We start from the raw sequence: 16,424 nt of genomic DNA on the forward strand, positions 1-16,424 counted from the left end.
AACTATTCATTGCATAAGAACAAAGTTTCTTAAGAAGCAAGTAATCCACACTGAAAACAAGGTATTCTAAATCCTGAAGCAGTTTTTGGAATAATCACTTTGTATCAGCTTCTTGTATCATTCACAATAAATTTTGCTGTTTACATATAGTCATTAGCATTCAGTTTACATGTTCAAACCCAACATCATTGTTGATAGTATTATTTTCTTTAAAGAAAAAATGTAAAATAGACAGAGCTAATGTGATAAAACACACTTACAGAAAGAAACTTTGATATCTTTTTAAAAAAATCAAATGATTACAACACTTAATATTTTCCAATATAATCCTTTAAGTAATTTTTAAAATACCACATATATAGTGCCCCAAATGTGTGAAAACAAATTAAAACAGCAAATAAATTTAAAATACTATATGTGTGGCCTCAAAAAATAAATATCATACAAATATGGTCTTAATTTTTTGAAAATAACTTAAGGAAGCAACACTAAAATTAATCTCAAGAGTTATGAAATAATCTAGCAATTGGGAGGCTGAGAGGGAGGACTGCTTGAGCCCAGGAGATGGAGACCAGCCTAAGCAACATAGTGAGACCTCATCTATACCTAAGATAAAAAAAGTTTGTGGGGCATAGTGATGTGTGCCCACAGTCCCAGCTACTTGGGAGGCTGAGGCAGGAGGATCCCTTCAGCCCAGGAGTTTGAGGTTGCAGTGAGCTATGATGATGCCACTACACTTTAGGCCAGGCAACCAAGCAAGACTTTGTCTCAAAAACAAAAAATTTATAAAACTCCAAAATATACTTACCATTTACACTAGTGAAATGTCTGAATATGGATACAAAGTAATATTTTTTTATTAACCACCAATATTGTTGACTATACATGAAAACACAAATTAAAATACAAATCAAAACTATAATAGCAAAAGGTGGAAACAACCCCAAAATCAATGATGACTAAACAAAATGTGGTTTATACATATAATGGAATATCATTCAGCCTTACAAAGGAAGGAAATTCTGACACTTACTATAATGTGGATAAGCTTGAAGACATTATGATAAATGAAATAAGCCAGACACAGAAAGACAAATATTGTATGATTCCACTTATATGAGGCACCTAGAATAGGCAAACTGATAGAGATAGAAAGCAGAAAGAGACAGGGGTTAGGGGAAGTGAGGAATGGGGAGTTATTGTTTAACGGGCATTGAGTTTCAATTTGAGAAGATGAAAAGGTTTTGAAGATGGTGGTGGTGATGGTAGTATAACAGTGTGAGTATACTTAAACGCTACTTAACTGTACATCTAAAAATGCTCAAAAAAAAGAATCAAAAAATAAAAAAATAAAGTGCTTAGATCAGTGCATGTCACATGGTAAACACACAGTAAATATTGTTTGCTATTATCATCCTCAAAAAAAAGTCAAAATTATAAATTTTATAACATGTATAGTTTACCACAATTTAACTATATATTTAAATACACATAAACATACACACACACACACACACACACACAATACAGCAAACAAATGGATAAATCATTTCTATATCTTAGACAAATGGAAAGGGCAGGAAAGAGGGAAAAAAGGGGAAAGAATAAAGGAAAAACATAAAAATAGAAATGCATAGAAGAGCTTTATCTTCATATTAATCACAGTTTTTAATTACATATTTGCATACATATTGATTACTATTTGTGTTCTCCAATAAACTGAAGCCATGTGATGCCTAGAGCCATGTACATTATGCTCAGTATTTTACTTCTCGTGCTGAGCATATTTATTGCAGTAATTAATGAAAGCACAAGCACCACAAATGATCACACTGATTCAATAATATGTAACTACTATTATAAAACTCCATAGTTTAAAAGAATTTTTCACACATATTATTTACTTAGCTATAATGGTTTGTTTGCTTCCAGGCCCCAGTAGTTTAACAGCATCATAAGGGACTACTCAAAAGTCATCTATAGGCCTCATGTTGCCTCATACTCGGAAGCATACTAGAGACAGAAAAGAAGAATATAAGGAACATAGGCTACAGGGCTCTAACTTAGCAATGAATAGGTTTTAGGCTAATCTTTTTCTGAAACTTCCCACTCTTACCTAGTGATACATAATAGATGTTTACCTGCTCTGAGCTCCAAACTTAGTGTATGAATTTCTTGTCCCTGATTCTCAGTCATAAAGTAAATGAGATTCAAAGTCTGTTGCCACATAGTCTTGAAATCCATTGCCTTTCTTTCCAATAGACCCTGACAAAAAAAAAAAAACTTGTACAACTTTTGATTAAACTGATATCTCAGAACTTATATTCTGATTTGCTCTTGCTCATAATAGCCTGTGCTCTTTGCTGTTGGACTAATTTCTTAAGCACAGATACATTTAAGTTCTCATCTTACTAATTAATCTCATTAATTCTTACATATAATAATCATACAGCCTGTTTTTCAAAACTTTAAAAAATGATATGTGGGACAACTGGATATTCACGTGCAAAAAATGAAACTGCACCCCCTACTTCACAGCACATATAAAAACTTAACTCAAAGTGGATGAAAGACTTAGATATAAGAGTTAAAACTATAAAACAACAAGAGGAAAACATGAGGGTAAACCTTTGTGACCGTGGATTTGGAGATGGATTCTTAGATACGACACCAAAAGCATGAGCAACAACAAGGAAAGAGATAAATTGGACTTCATCAAATTTAAAACTTTTGTGCATCAAAGGACACTACCAAGAAAGAAAAAAGACAACACATGAAATGGGAAAAAATTTTTGCAAATGTCTAGTATCCAAACGTAAAGAACTATTACATGTCAACAACAAAAAAACAAATAACTCAATTTTCAAAATGAGCAAAGGACTTGAACTGATACTTCTCCAAAGAAGATAAAGAAATGGCCAAAGAAACACATACAAAGATGCTCAGTGTCATTATTCATTATTAAAATGCAAATAAAAATCACAATGAGATGCCACGTCATAACCACTAGCTTGGCCATAATAAAAACAAAAATAAAAACAAGACAGTAACAAGTGTCGATGAGGATATGGGGAAACTAGAACCCTCACTGACTGCTAGGAATATAAAATGGTATAGCCACTGTGAAAACAGTCTGGCAGTTCCTTAAAAAATTAAACACAGAATTACTATATGCTCTGCAAATTCCACTCACAGGTATATATCCAAAAGAATTGAAAACAGGTATTCAAACAAGTATTTGTATACAAACGTTCATAGTGGCACTATTCAGAATAGCTAAAAGGTATAATGTCCACCAATGGATGAATGGATAAACAATTGTGGTATATACATACAATGGAAAATTATTCAGCCATAAACAGTAATGAAGTTACTGATACATGCTACAATGTAGATGAATCTTGAAAACACAATGCGAAGTGAAAAAAGCCAGGCACAAGTCACATATTGTATGATTTTATTTACATGAAATATTCAGAATAGGTAAATCCATAGCAACAGAAAGCAGATTACTGTTGCCAGGAGCCAGGGGAAGGGGAAAATGGGGAGGTGGGTATGGTGTCTCCTCTGGGGGTGATGAAAATGCTTTGGAATTAAAGGTCCTGGCTGCACAACATTGTGAATGTACTAAATGTCACTGAGTTATATGCTTTTAAATAAAACTAATATGTAATTCATATATTATTAGTGATAACCCCAAAATACATTTGTTTCCAAAATACGTCCTCATTGGCAGGCATTTTTTGCTAAGAATTTTATTTCCACCTTTTAGAATGTAAAATCTTCATTTCTACATACCAAAAAAATGATATTCTTGATTGAGAAGGTCAAGAGTCTTGCTTTGCAGAGGGAAAAAAAATGGCTGAACTTTTCTAAGATAGTATTTTTATTTTAGCTCCTTAAGCCATTATTATTGAGTTTTATCAAATATTATTTCAACCTATGGCCTACATATATTTAAAACTTACCCCAAGAAAGAAGAAGAAAGTACTCTAACCTGGGTTATGCCACTGATCTGCAGATTACTTAACCATTAAGTAAAAATGACCAAAATATCATTGAAATAAAGACTATATCTAGTTATAATACATAGGGTAAAATTCCCTACTTTTATAAAATAAAATTGAAGTTTTTGATTATGAATTATAAATCTTTTCCACTGACCTCTAGCACTAACTCCCTTCACTGACTCACTAACCAGGATTCTCAGCATTAATTAGAAAAAACATTAGTAATTCTTTGCAAATATTTTGCATTCTCATACCTATTTTTAGATGTGAAACAAAAGTGAAAGCAGGAATGGTAAATAGGGGTCTGACATTCAAGTGTGTTATATTAATATGAAGAATTCAGCTTTTATTTTAAGAGCAAAAGAAAGATAGCAAAGATTTTGAAACAGAGAAGAAACATGCTCAGAATTGTATTTTAAAAGATCACACTACAGCATTGGTGGAAAAAAGATTATTTGAAGGCATAAGAGCAGATGTGGATATTTATAAGTTTATTCTATTAATAGAACAGGGAAGAAGTGATGGTGGTCTGTATAAGGGCATTACTAGTAATGATGGAAATAAATAAATATATTCTAGAGATATTTGTGTAGCAATATCTTAAGACTTGGTATGGACTTTAATGAGGAGGTCAGAAAATGATAAATCCATTACAACATCTTAGGTTTCTAGTTTGATCAAACTGATAAATCAAAAATGCCATCTGAACTTTACAGTTCTAGAGAAGGAGTTAATTTGGAGGAGATCATGAATTTGGTTTTAGACATGTTGAATCTGAGTTAGACATATAAGAGAAGATGCTGTGTAGGCATTTGGATATACTTAGCTGCAGTTCAGAAAGAGAGGTGGGTCTATGCTAAAAATATGAAAGTTAACTGGCAAGAGATAATGACTGAAATCATAGGAGTAGATAAAACTGTTGTAGGAGACTATACAAATTAAGTACAGAGAATGTCTATCACAAAGTCCAAAAATACTACAACAGTAAACAGCTGATTTCAGCAGAAAGAGCTGGCAAAGGACAATGTAAAGAAGTGGCCACAGATACAGAGACAAAACCAAAAGAGAATGGTCACAGAAAGCTGAAGAGAAAAATGTGTTTTAAAGTGTGTGTCAACAATTTTTTCTAATACTGGTGAGAATTCCAACAATATGAGAAGTATCCTTTGGTTAATTCCTGGTTATTGAATGGTTTACCTAGATTGAATGCCCTTGATTTAACTATTCTTAACAAATCAGAGTCTACATGATTGATTGTTATGGACTGAACTAAGTCTCCCCAAAATTCATATGCTGAAACTCTAACCCCTAATGTGACAGCATTTGGAGATGGGGTCTTTGAGAGGTAATTAGGGTTAGAAGAAAGTCTTCATGATGTGATTAGTGTCTCTCTCTCCAAAATGTGATGACACAGTGAGAAGACGGCCATCTGCAAGCCAGAAGGAGGACCTTCAATAGGAACCTAACCCATAAGCACCTTGATCTTACACTTCCCAGCCTCCAGACTGTGAGAAATAAATGTCGGTTGTTTAAGCCACCCAGTCTATGGCATTTTATTATATCCATAGAGCTGACTGATACATTGATAATTCACAGTTGTTATTTTTTATTCCCCACACATATTCTTAAATTTGCTATTTATTCTATTCTATGGTTTATAAATATCAGAAGTACTAACAATTTTATTTACTTGGACAAATCATTACATCAGAACAGACCTGGTATAATAAACAATCAATTTATTGGGTTTTTTTTTCTTATTTATGTTCCACTTTATTGCTACTACAATCAGAATCAGGATGAATATCACAATGATCATAACACATTTGGGTAAATATTTTATAATTAGTTTAAATTATGTACAAGAATTTTTCATACATATAAATAGGTAAGTATGGGTTGGAGGGAGATCAGTGAAACTGCTAAGAAAGGGCAATTAAATTAGGGTTGTAAAGATAAAAGATCTATTCAGAAACAAATGTATTTCTCTAAGACTAGAATTGATAAAGTCAAAATACAAAGTTTACCTGTACCTTCCCCAAAAAGATGGGAGAATCAACAGAAGTAAAGAAAAACTATAGATGTTTGATTTTAGTTTGTATATTTTATTATCACACACAGATAGTTATATCTTTTTAATGTCTCTTACTGCTTTAATTCAGGCCCTCATGTTAGATTTAAATGGTATCCCTTACCTAGTATCACAGCTACTAGCCTTTCCACATTCTACATTATATCATCATTGCTGTAAAATAATTGTAATTACATAATACCCACATTCCACTTTATACACTGAAGGAACCCAAAACTCATTGCCATAGCATATAGGATTCCACTGCAGTTACCGCATGATGATTTAGCTCTTAGTTTATAATATTCAGCTAAAGAATCACCACCATTTATCTTTAAGCTTTGCTTCAGCTCTTTTCTCCACTCACAAGCAGAATAGAATTTTCCTGCTGTATGTCACTACTATTCTCTTATTATTGTTTTAATCACACTTTTGCCTGTCTTCCCTGCTAAGTTGTGAGGACCTGATAAAAAGGGTAACATACTATTTCTCTTTGTTTACCTGTCCGTGTCTAGAAGAGTGCCCAGTGCAGCATTTTTTATAGGGTGGAGATTAGTATAAAAAGACAAAAATTACCAAAACACTACAAGTCCTTGATTTATTTAGCCAAGGATACAGAAAACATACAGTGAATCTCAGCACACCTAGGATTCCTAGCAAGGACATGCAGCTGTGGTTCACAATGTGTAAGGTGTAATTTGCTGGATTAGAAAAGCTTAATTTCCTGCTGCACTTGAGCCTCCTTTTATAGTTTTATATCACTATTCAAAAATAATATACACAAATATTTTTATATGAATGCTTTCATTTGGGATAATGTTAACATAATATTGGACTTTGTTAGTTCCTAAATCTAATTTATCATCGGTAAGGCAACAACTTCAACTAAGCAAGAAAGCTGAGTGAGACCACTGGTATTTCTGAAAGCTTCCTGGCCTCTTATTATCTGACATCCAAAGGATGGCTTCACCTCACTGGCATATGGCAGGTACCCCTACACTAAACCTTAGAGTTTGACACTATTAATCTTCAGTACACCACTGTATATTCAGCCCCTAGTTTACTGCCAGGCTCTGAATTACTACTGAATGAATGAATAAATGAATATATTAATGCTTATTAGATAAATACTGAAGGAAGCAGCCAATTTATCAGTTCATAGATTGCTAAATTCTTGTTTTTTTTGTTAAAATACAGTTATGATATAATAAGTAGATAAACTTCATAAATCCAAATAAAATATTATAGGAACTACATTCCATGCAAAATTTCCAAGTCCTCAGATTCCTTTACTACTGCATCAACTAATATTTGTGACCATACTCAATGGTAAAAACAGTTTAATTTTGGTCAGTGGTAGCATCATATTTTTAAGCTGACGTAGAGTTGCCACACAATGCTTTATTAAGGTCTTGAAAAGTTAATGTTTAAGATTAGATTTGGAAGAACTACTTAAATTTCGTTTAAAAGCAGTATTAGTAGTACATCTTCTTTCATGGATTCTATCCTTAAATATAAAAGATACTTATTAATGCAGAAATGGGTGGTAAATCTTATTCCTTAAATAGTTAAGACTGAGTATTAAACTAGATGTTAATGTATGACACAAAAATAAGAATGCCTGGCCCATAGTAAAAAAAGCCGAAACTTCTGGTTCCCCAAGAAGGAATAGAGATGTTTTTATGTCTATTCCTCTGCTAATTAAGCTAAAAAAAAACCATTAAAAAAATGCACAAAACAAACATAAGACTCTGAAGGGTGGGAAGAAGAAGAACACAATAGGGACCTTCAGGAGTACAAGAACAATACTAGAGGAATTGGGTTTTCTTCATTCCTCCTAAAAATTCCAAACTAGGTACTAGAGAAATGCACAACCCAGAAATGCCAATGAACACAAAGAAGCTTCAAGGAAGCCTGCTCTCTAGCCAAAGGACCAGCAAAAGGGTGAATAAGTAGAACAAAAATCATGCTGACCATGGTTGCCCTACTCCAGCCATAAACCAGTGGGGGGGTGGGGAAACAAAACAAACAAAACAGAATATAGCCATGCTCTGTCAATGAAAGCAGAGTAAGAAGTCTGGTCTTTCACCAACACCAAGCAGTAACCCCTTCACACCCTCTTCAATGTATTATCAGCAGAGGTAGAGTTAAGAGGTAATGGGGAAAAAGCCAGGCATGGTGGTATGGGCCAGCTACTCAGGAAGCTTGTGGGAGAAGGATCACTTCAGCCCAGGAGTTTGAGGCCAGCCAGGGCAACAAAGAGAGAACCTGTCTCTTTAAAAAAAAAAAAAAAAGGTAAGACTCCCACCTCTTCCTAGCAGTAATGAGGTGACCCTCCCCCTCAGGTATGATGTCATCTGAGGCCTGTTAAAATCAAAAGTTTAAACAAGATCTAAAGACTCAAAACATAACACAGACAGTCCTCGACTTACAATGGTTCTTTCTACTTACAATTTTTCAACTTTAGAATGGTACACAATTGTCACAATTTTGACATATTCAAATTTTGAACTTTGATCTTTTCCTGGGCTAGCAATGTACGTACATAAGATATTCAACATTTTATTATAATATAGGCTTTGTGTTAGATGACTTTGCCCAATTATACACTAATGTAAGTGTTCCAAGCACATTTAAGGGAGGCTAGGCTAAGCTATGATGTTTGGCAGGTTACATGTATTAAATGCATTTTCAATTTGTGATGGGGTTACCAGAACATAACCCCACTGCAAGTCAGGGAGAATCTGTACTCCAAACGTCAAAGAAACAATAAAAAAAATCAATCATCATACCAAGAACCAGGAAAATCTTAACATGAAGGAGAAATTATAACCAAGGGATGCCACCACCAAGATATAATGCATATCTCAGAATTTCTTGACAAGGATTTTAAAGCAGCTGTGATTAAAATGCTCCAAGAAACAATTATGGACACTGTTAAAACAAATCAAATAGAAACTCTAAGCAAGTATGCAGGCTATATAAAGAAGAATCAAAGGGACATTTTAGAACTAAAAATTACAATAACTAAAATAAAAAACTCACTCTATGAGCTCAATAGCAGATGAGAGAGGAGAATCAGTAAATTTGAAGACAACAGAAATTATCCAATCTGCATAACAGAGAGAAAATACTACATTGAAAAATAAATTGAACAGAGCCTCAGGGACTTGTAGGACAATAAGAAAAGATATAACATTCATGTCATTAGAGTCCTGAAAGGAGAAGAGGAATGTGGGGCTCAATAAAGTATTTAAAGAAATAATGACCAAAACTTCCCAAATTTGTCAAAAGGCACAAACCAAAAAATTCAAGAGGCTGATCAAATCCCAAATAGGATAAACTCAAAGAAATCCATGCTGAGACATGTTATAATCAAACTTCTGAAAGGTAAAGAAAAAGGAAAAATGATTAAAAGCAGGTAGGGAAAGCGATATATTACCTATAGCAGAACAAAAATTCAAGCAGTGTATTTTTCATCTGTAGGCCAGATGGAAGTGGCACATTTTTCAAGTGCTGAAGAAAAGAATTGCTAACCTAGAATTCTATGTCCAATGAAAATATCTTTCAGTAATGAAAGTAAAATCAAGACATTTTAAATGAGAACAAACAGGGAATTTGTTGCCAGACAACTTACCCTAAAGAATTCTAAAAGAAGTTCTTCAAACTGAAAGAAAATGATAAAAGAAGAAACTTGGAAGATTAGCAATGAAGAAATAACAGAAGAAAGGACAAAAATACCTCCATTGCATTTAGCCATAAATATAATTTATGGCTAAATATAATAGAATATCCATGTTTTATAGTTTAAAAATTATGTTTGACAGTTGAAGCAAAAATTTTATTACATCATGTCATGAGCTTCTCAATGTAACTAGAGAATATATTTGAGATAATTATGCAAGGGGGAGAATAAAGGCATGTAAATGGAGGTAGGGTTTCTACATTCCACTTAAAGTGGCAAAATGTTGATTCCATTAGATTGTAATAAGTTATATATGTATAATACCTAAGGCAAACACTACAAAAACTATTTAAAGAGATATACTAAAAACCCCATAGATAAATAAAAATGGAATTCTAAAAAATCCTCAAGTAACTCATAAAAAGAAAAGGGAAACATAGGAAACAAAGAACAATTAAATAATAACATGGCAGACTTAGCTGTAACATATCAATAATGCAAGATAAAATGTGAGCTTGTGAAAAAATAACAGTATATGGAAATACACTAGCAATTAGAAACCAAAATAAACATTACAATACCATTTAAAATAGTTCCAAAAAACTACATACTTTGGTACAAATCTAACAAAGGTATTGACATACAGACCCTGTAAGCTACAATTACAAAACACTATTAAAAAGAAAAAAAGAAAATCTCAATAAATTAAGAAACACACTGCATTCAGGGAATGATAGACTCAACATGCTTAATATGTTAATTTTTACAAACTGATCTATAGATTTAGCACAATTCCAATCCTTTTTTTTTTAAACTTATTTTTGTAGCTAAAACTTATATGGAAAGACAAATGGACTAAAAAAACTCAAACAATTTTGAAAGAGAAGAATAAAGTTGGTCACTCTCACTGAGTTTAACATCTATTAGAAAGCTATGGTAATTAAAACCAGGTGTTTCTCATGAAATCTTATAATACAGATTAATGGAATAAAACAAGAGTCCTAAAATAGACCTACAGAAAATATAATCAATTGATATTTGACAGTTAAAAGGCAATTCATTTTAGAAAGGATAGCCTTTCAAAAGTGGTATTGATACAACTGGACATATATTTGCAAAAAAATGAACTTTAACTTATAATGTACACTTTATATAAAAAGTAGCTCAAAATGGATCATACAGCTAAATACAACATGTAAATCTTCTTCAGAAGAAAACATGAGATAAAATCCTTGTGACCTAGATCAGGGAAATAACTCTCAAAACCATGATCCATAAAAGAAAAAAAAGGATAAACAGGATTTCATCAGATTAAATACTTTTGTCATGCAAAAGATACAGGTTAAGAGAGTGAAAAGGCAATCTACAGAATGGGAGAAAATATTTGCAAATCACATTAAGGATTTGTATAAAGAATATATAAAGAACTCTTAAAGCTCAAAAATAAGAAAAAAATTGTTTGTTTAATAACCAACCAATTTTTTAAATGGGCAAAATATTTGAACAGACACTCATCAAAGATGATATAAAGATGGCAAATAAGCACATTAAAAGACAATCCATTAACCATTAACCATTAGGAAAAGACAAATTAAAATCACAATGGGATACCTACTGGTACGGTTTTAAAAAAATACTGACAACACCAAGTGCTCACAAGGACATGGGGCAACTGGACTCTGATGAATTATTGGTGGGAAGGAATTGGTATAGCTACTCTGGAAAACAGTGTGGCAGTTTCTTATAGAGTTATACATACACTGTCCATATGACCCAGCAATGCAACTCCTGGGTATTCAAAAATTATGTTCAAATAAAAAAACCTGTGTATAGGCAGGCTCCATTTTTAACTCCAAAAAACTAGAAAAGACCCAAATGTTCTTCAGCAGATGGATAAACTGGCATATCCATATAATGGAATATCATTTAGCAATAAAAAGGATCAAAGTGGATGAACCAACTTGAATGAATCTCAACGGCATTATGCTGAGTAAAAGAAACCAGTCTCAAAAAGTTACAGCATCTCTCACACTTTGATATTTTGCCAAAAAAAAAAAAAATTACAGCCTATATGATTCCATGCATATGACATTCTGAAAAAGGCCAAGCTCTGGGGAGGGAAAACGGATCAGTGGTTGCCAGGTGTTAGGAGTAGTGGAAGGATTTGACTACAAAGAGGCAGGACAAGGAAAACTTTCAGATGATGGAACTATTTTGTATCCTGATTGCTGTGGCAGATACTTGAATCTATACATGTGTTATAACTTGTAAAGGCACACACTAAAAAGGTTAATGTACTATATAAAAATTTTAAAAAAAAATTCTGTCTTCATCAGTAAACAAACTTTAATGAATAAAACAATGATGTTTTATAAGTCTTATCATTTCATCATACTTTTTGAAATTAGTTTTATTTTTAACATCACATTCCATTAAGAACATTTAATACTAAACACGTTTCCAAGTAAGCTCCTTGAGAATAGGTTTGTCCTATATTCTCACTTCATTCACCTAGCAAAGTGCTTCTCATGAGGCAGTAACTCAAACATGTTTGTTAACTGAAAAAATGCTTCACAAAGTAACTCAATCCTCCCCCCCAAATTTTTACATGATTTAAAATTTATCCAATTCTTTAGAAAAATTCATTATCTTTTACTAAGTTAATACTGATCTGAAAAATAACTCTTTTACAATTGACTGTCACTTTAATAAACATAAACAGATTTTACGAAAAAATTTCATACTTTAATAATGACTCTTATTCAATTCAAAAGGGTTATTTTTAAAGTACAAACACTACTGAGTGAACATATCATAATTCTGAAAGTTCTTTAACTTTCTTAAAAAGGTCTTATTACTTTTTCTTTAGTGCTATTTCATTAATGAGTAAAATAAACCCCAAATGTACCACTTACATGTAACCTCTGCCTGAATTTTCTTGAATAAATTAAATCTCGCAACTAGTTAGATTAGGTCTCTGTAATTCACTTCATCCAAAATTAACTTTTTTTGGAGACAGAAACCTCATTAAAGATTATCAGATAAAGCATTGATACATGCTACAACATGGATGAACCTTGAAAACATTATGCTGAATGCAAAAAGCTAGTTACAAAGGATCGTATATTGTAACATCCCATTTATATGAGCTGTACAGAATAGGCAAATCTATAGACACAGAAAGTAGATTAGTAGTTCCCTAGGGCAGAGGAGGCTGAATGGGAGGGTTGGGGAATGACAGCTAAGTTGTGTAGGCTTTTGGGGGGGGTGGTGATGAGTATGTCCTAAAATTGATTGTGATAATGGATGGCACAACTCTTTGAATATACTAAAGGCCATTGAATTATACAGTTTATATGAGTGAACTGTATGGCTTGTAAATTATAAAAAAGCTACAAAGGTTATCAGGAAATGCTTCTGGGATAAATCTATATAGTCTACAACATAATTTTTTAAATAAGAGACTTCATTATCAGAATCAAATGTGTAGCACTGGTAGAATATACTGCACTTTGAGAGGTAAACGGGAGTATACATTTAAACTTGATGTGGTCATTTTCTCAAAAGTTTATCATTACATGGGAAAGGTTGTAATCAAAAGTTATACATGTTATCATGCAGTATATAAAACAAGCTTCTGATTTATAGCTAAGAAAATTCAGTGACATTTAATTACAATAAGCCATATGATGGTAAATTCTAGCAATCTAAAAGACATACAGGCTTTCAAAAAAACTGTATAGTCCAAATGTCAGAAATTAACTCTAAATGAAGAAATAGTTAAGTAGCAGAAGAGGCTAATTATATTAGTCTAACTCCTTTTCGTCTCAAAAAAAAAAAAAAATAGAAGAAGTGTTCTTTCTTTGCCAGGATGAATATAATAGCCTGCGAATTATAAGATCAAGCAAGCAAACTGTATGTTTTCTAAAATATGAAGTATCCTTCATCAAGTTTTATACTTAGGGCAGCTAAAAGACCTATGTGGAAAAATCAGCATTAAGCCCAAAGGACAGGCAGTGCACAGCAAGAAAGAAAGCAATTCCCTCGTGTCTTTTGCAGGTCACTACCAAGGACCATGTTAGCAGATCCACACCAGACCCTTAACAGGCAGTTCTGCTGCTACCAGTAATTAGCTTGGACAGCTCTGGCTCCAAGAGTAGCAGCAAGGCTACACCATAATGAGCTCAGCTGGGATTAGCAGGACAGGGCAGGGAACCAAGAGAGCTCAGGCATTCTGCATTGCGTATGTATCTAGGAGATCAAACAAGGATGGCTGGCTAGGTTATCCCCTCTCCACCTCATTCCAAAAATGAAGCACGGCAGTGTCTAAAATACAGGCTAATGAAGAGCGACACCTCCAACAGATGAGAGCCACATTAATTAACACAATCCCTAGATCATATTATACAGTTTCTGTTAGAGCTAGCAAATGTGCAACTTGTTATTGCATGATAGATATATGTATATTTTTAAAAGCTAGTCTTTTTTTCTTTACTTTCATTGGCAAGAAACAGATTATTTCATTTTCAAATTTTATAAAATATTTCTCTAATGGCCTTTAAGTCACAAAATAATCCTGCCAAATGTTTATCTAAGTCCGTATTGTTAAAAAAGAAAGAAACTCACTTTTGAATCATTAGCTCCTGGTTTTCCCTTCTGAAATATGCCAGTTCATTCCATACAGCATCAGAATCTTCTTGTCGAAGTTGTGGGGGATCTGCTCTCTTTATTTTTCTGATTTCAGTCCTATTTTTAAAATAAAGTTGCTTTTTCTTTAACATCTTCAAAATGCAATAAAAATTAATTTATATACTCTGTAAAATTTAAAAATATCTATTAACCAAATTTCTAATTCAAGCTGTTTATTGGATGAATTTCCTAAAACCTAAGCATGTAGAAATTAAAACCCTCTTTCACAATTTCCTAAAGCTAAACTGCTACTATGGAAAGCAAACTTTTAAGCAGATACATGATATTCTTAGGTCTCTCATTCATTTTAATAGTAATAAAACATACACTTTAGAATTTTAACAGTCTCCAAAAGACTATAAGCAACCCAGTCATCTAGAATTTGCTGCCTATCGATCTGAATGTGGTATAGATGCCCTATCTTTAAAAAAACGTATTACCAGTGCATATGTCAGAAAGTAGATTTCAATCTTCTAGTGATTACTAAAAAGTTAGGTGAGCAAAGGCTAAATCTAGAACAAATTGCTTTATCACTGCTTACTGACAAGCAATATGAAACACCTCCATTCATTAAAAGAAAAAATCAGATGTGACAATTACCTACAAATGACGCCAAATGCCCTTTACCATTTTCATTTTCTGTACATAAAACAAACTCTTCATTCTCATTTTTGTAAAAGTGCTGTACTGGCCAATTTAGAAACAGTATTTCTCTACAGAACAGACCAATGTGTATCATCAACATTGCCCTAAAGGATCCATCTCAAAAGATGAGAGGGTAGTAGATTTTCTGTACTCATTCAGTCCTTTGCCCTCTGTTGATACTGTTAACAGGGGAGCTACTTACAACTAACCAAGATCTGAACACCTGTTCAGAGCAATTGAATTGAGACTGCCAATTCATTCAGATAAGCTGGAGAACAAACTGATGGATAGTAAAGATCTTCAAATTGCATACTAGGTTGGAATAGTTTTAAGATAGTTAACTATGTATGTGAATTTCATATTTCTCCTGTCTTTCCATTAAAACTTAAATACTTTCTGGGTTATAAACATTTTACCACTATTTTATTTATTTAAAAGCAGTTTTCCAACCACATGGATATTAACTATATTTGCTTTAAATTATATACTTTTATTAAGCCATTGCATTAATATTAAAAATGTATATAATAATTCATAATCACCTCTATTTGATACCTACAGCTGATAGGCAAATCTATACTTACATTCTCTGTTTTCATTTGTTATATTCTCCATTTAAAAATTCACAATAAAGATTTGACTACCAAATAATTTCTTTAAAACCAAACAAAAGCCATTAAAACACCTATATAACACTACTCCATTCCATTTAATATTTAGGGAAATGCCTTTATGAGCTATGTAACTCACATGCCACTGCCTTCTTCCCACTGTTTTAATTGCTCTTTTACTGCTCTATAGTTGGTCTGTAACATCTGTAGCCTTTCCTTGCGTTTTTCATGGGCATCTCTTAGCTCATCATTTTCTTGGCTCTACAGAACACAAAAAAGCAAGTATATAAGTTTGAAAAAAGTATTAGCTTAATGTTTGAAATGAAACGTAACCTATCTAAATATGAAATTTAAAAAAATGTGTAAACATGAGTAAATTTGTAATACTTATTTAAGCAGAAGAAAATAGAATTTCTCATGTCACAGAATAGGTTTGCTTGATAAATTCAACCCACACACAGCATTTTTAAGCTGCTTACATAATTTCAAAATTTTGCCATCAAGTTATTTTCATTCTTTTCCCTGTTGTTAATATACACATAAATGTTCATAAGCCTATCTTACAGATTTTAATTCTCTTTTTCAGCATAAGGATTTATCTATACATAAAGCATGATTATTTTGTTAATGTGCAAATATGACTAGGATAAGGACATTAATCACAGTAAGATCAATTCTTCAGCCCATGAATTCAAAATTAATATGTAACAAAG

General features: G+C 32.6%; 1 protein-coding gene across 1 annotated transcript in view; it reads right to left on the minus strand.

Annotated features, from left to right (window-relative positions):
• Positions 1–16,424, minus strand: part of CNTLN (centlein) — a 284,413-nt gene that overhangs the window by 133,114 nt on the left and 134,875 nt on the right. The window contains exons 11-12 of the mRNA XM_045562693.1: positions 15,851–15,972; positions 14,393–14,512 (exon numbers count right to left, since the gene is read on the minus strand). Coding sequence (XP_045418649.1) covers positions 14,393–14,512; positions 15,851–15,972 — 242 coding nt within the window. The remainder of the gene's footprint in view (positions 1–14,392; positions 14,513–15,850; positions 15,973–16,424) is intronic.

Source organism: Lemur catta, chromosome 10 (assembly GCF_020740605.2).
Source record: "Lemur catta isolate mLemCat1 chromosome 10, mLemCat1.pri, whole genome shotgun sequence".
Classification (NCBI taxonomy): domain Eukaryota; kingdom Metazoa; phylum Chordata; class Mammalia; order Primates; family Lemuridae; genus Lemur; species Lemur catta.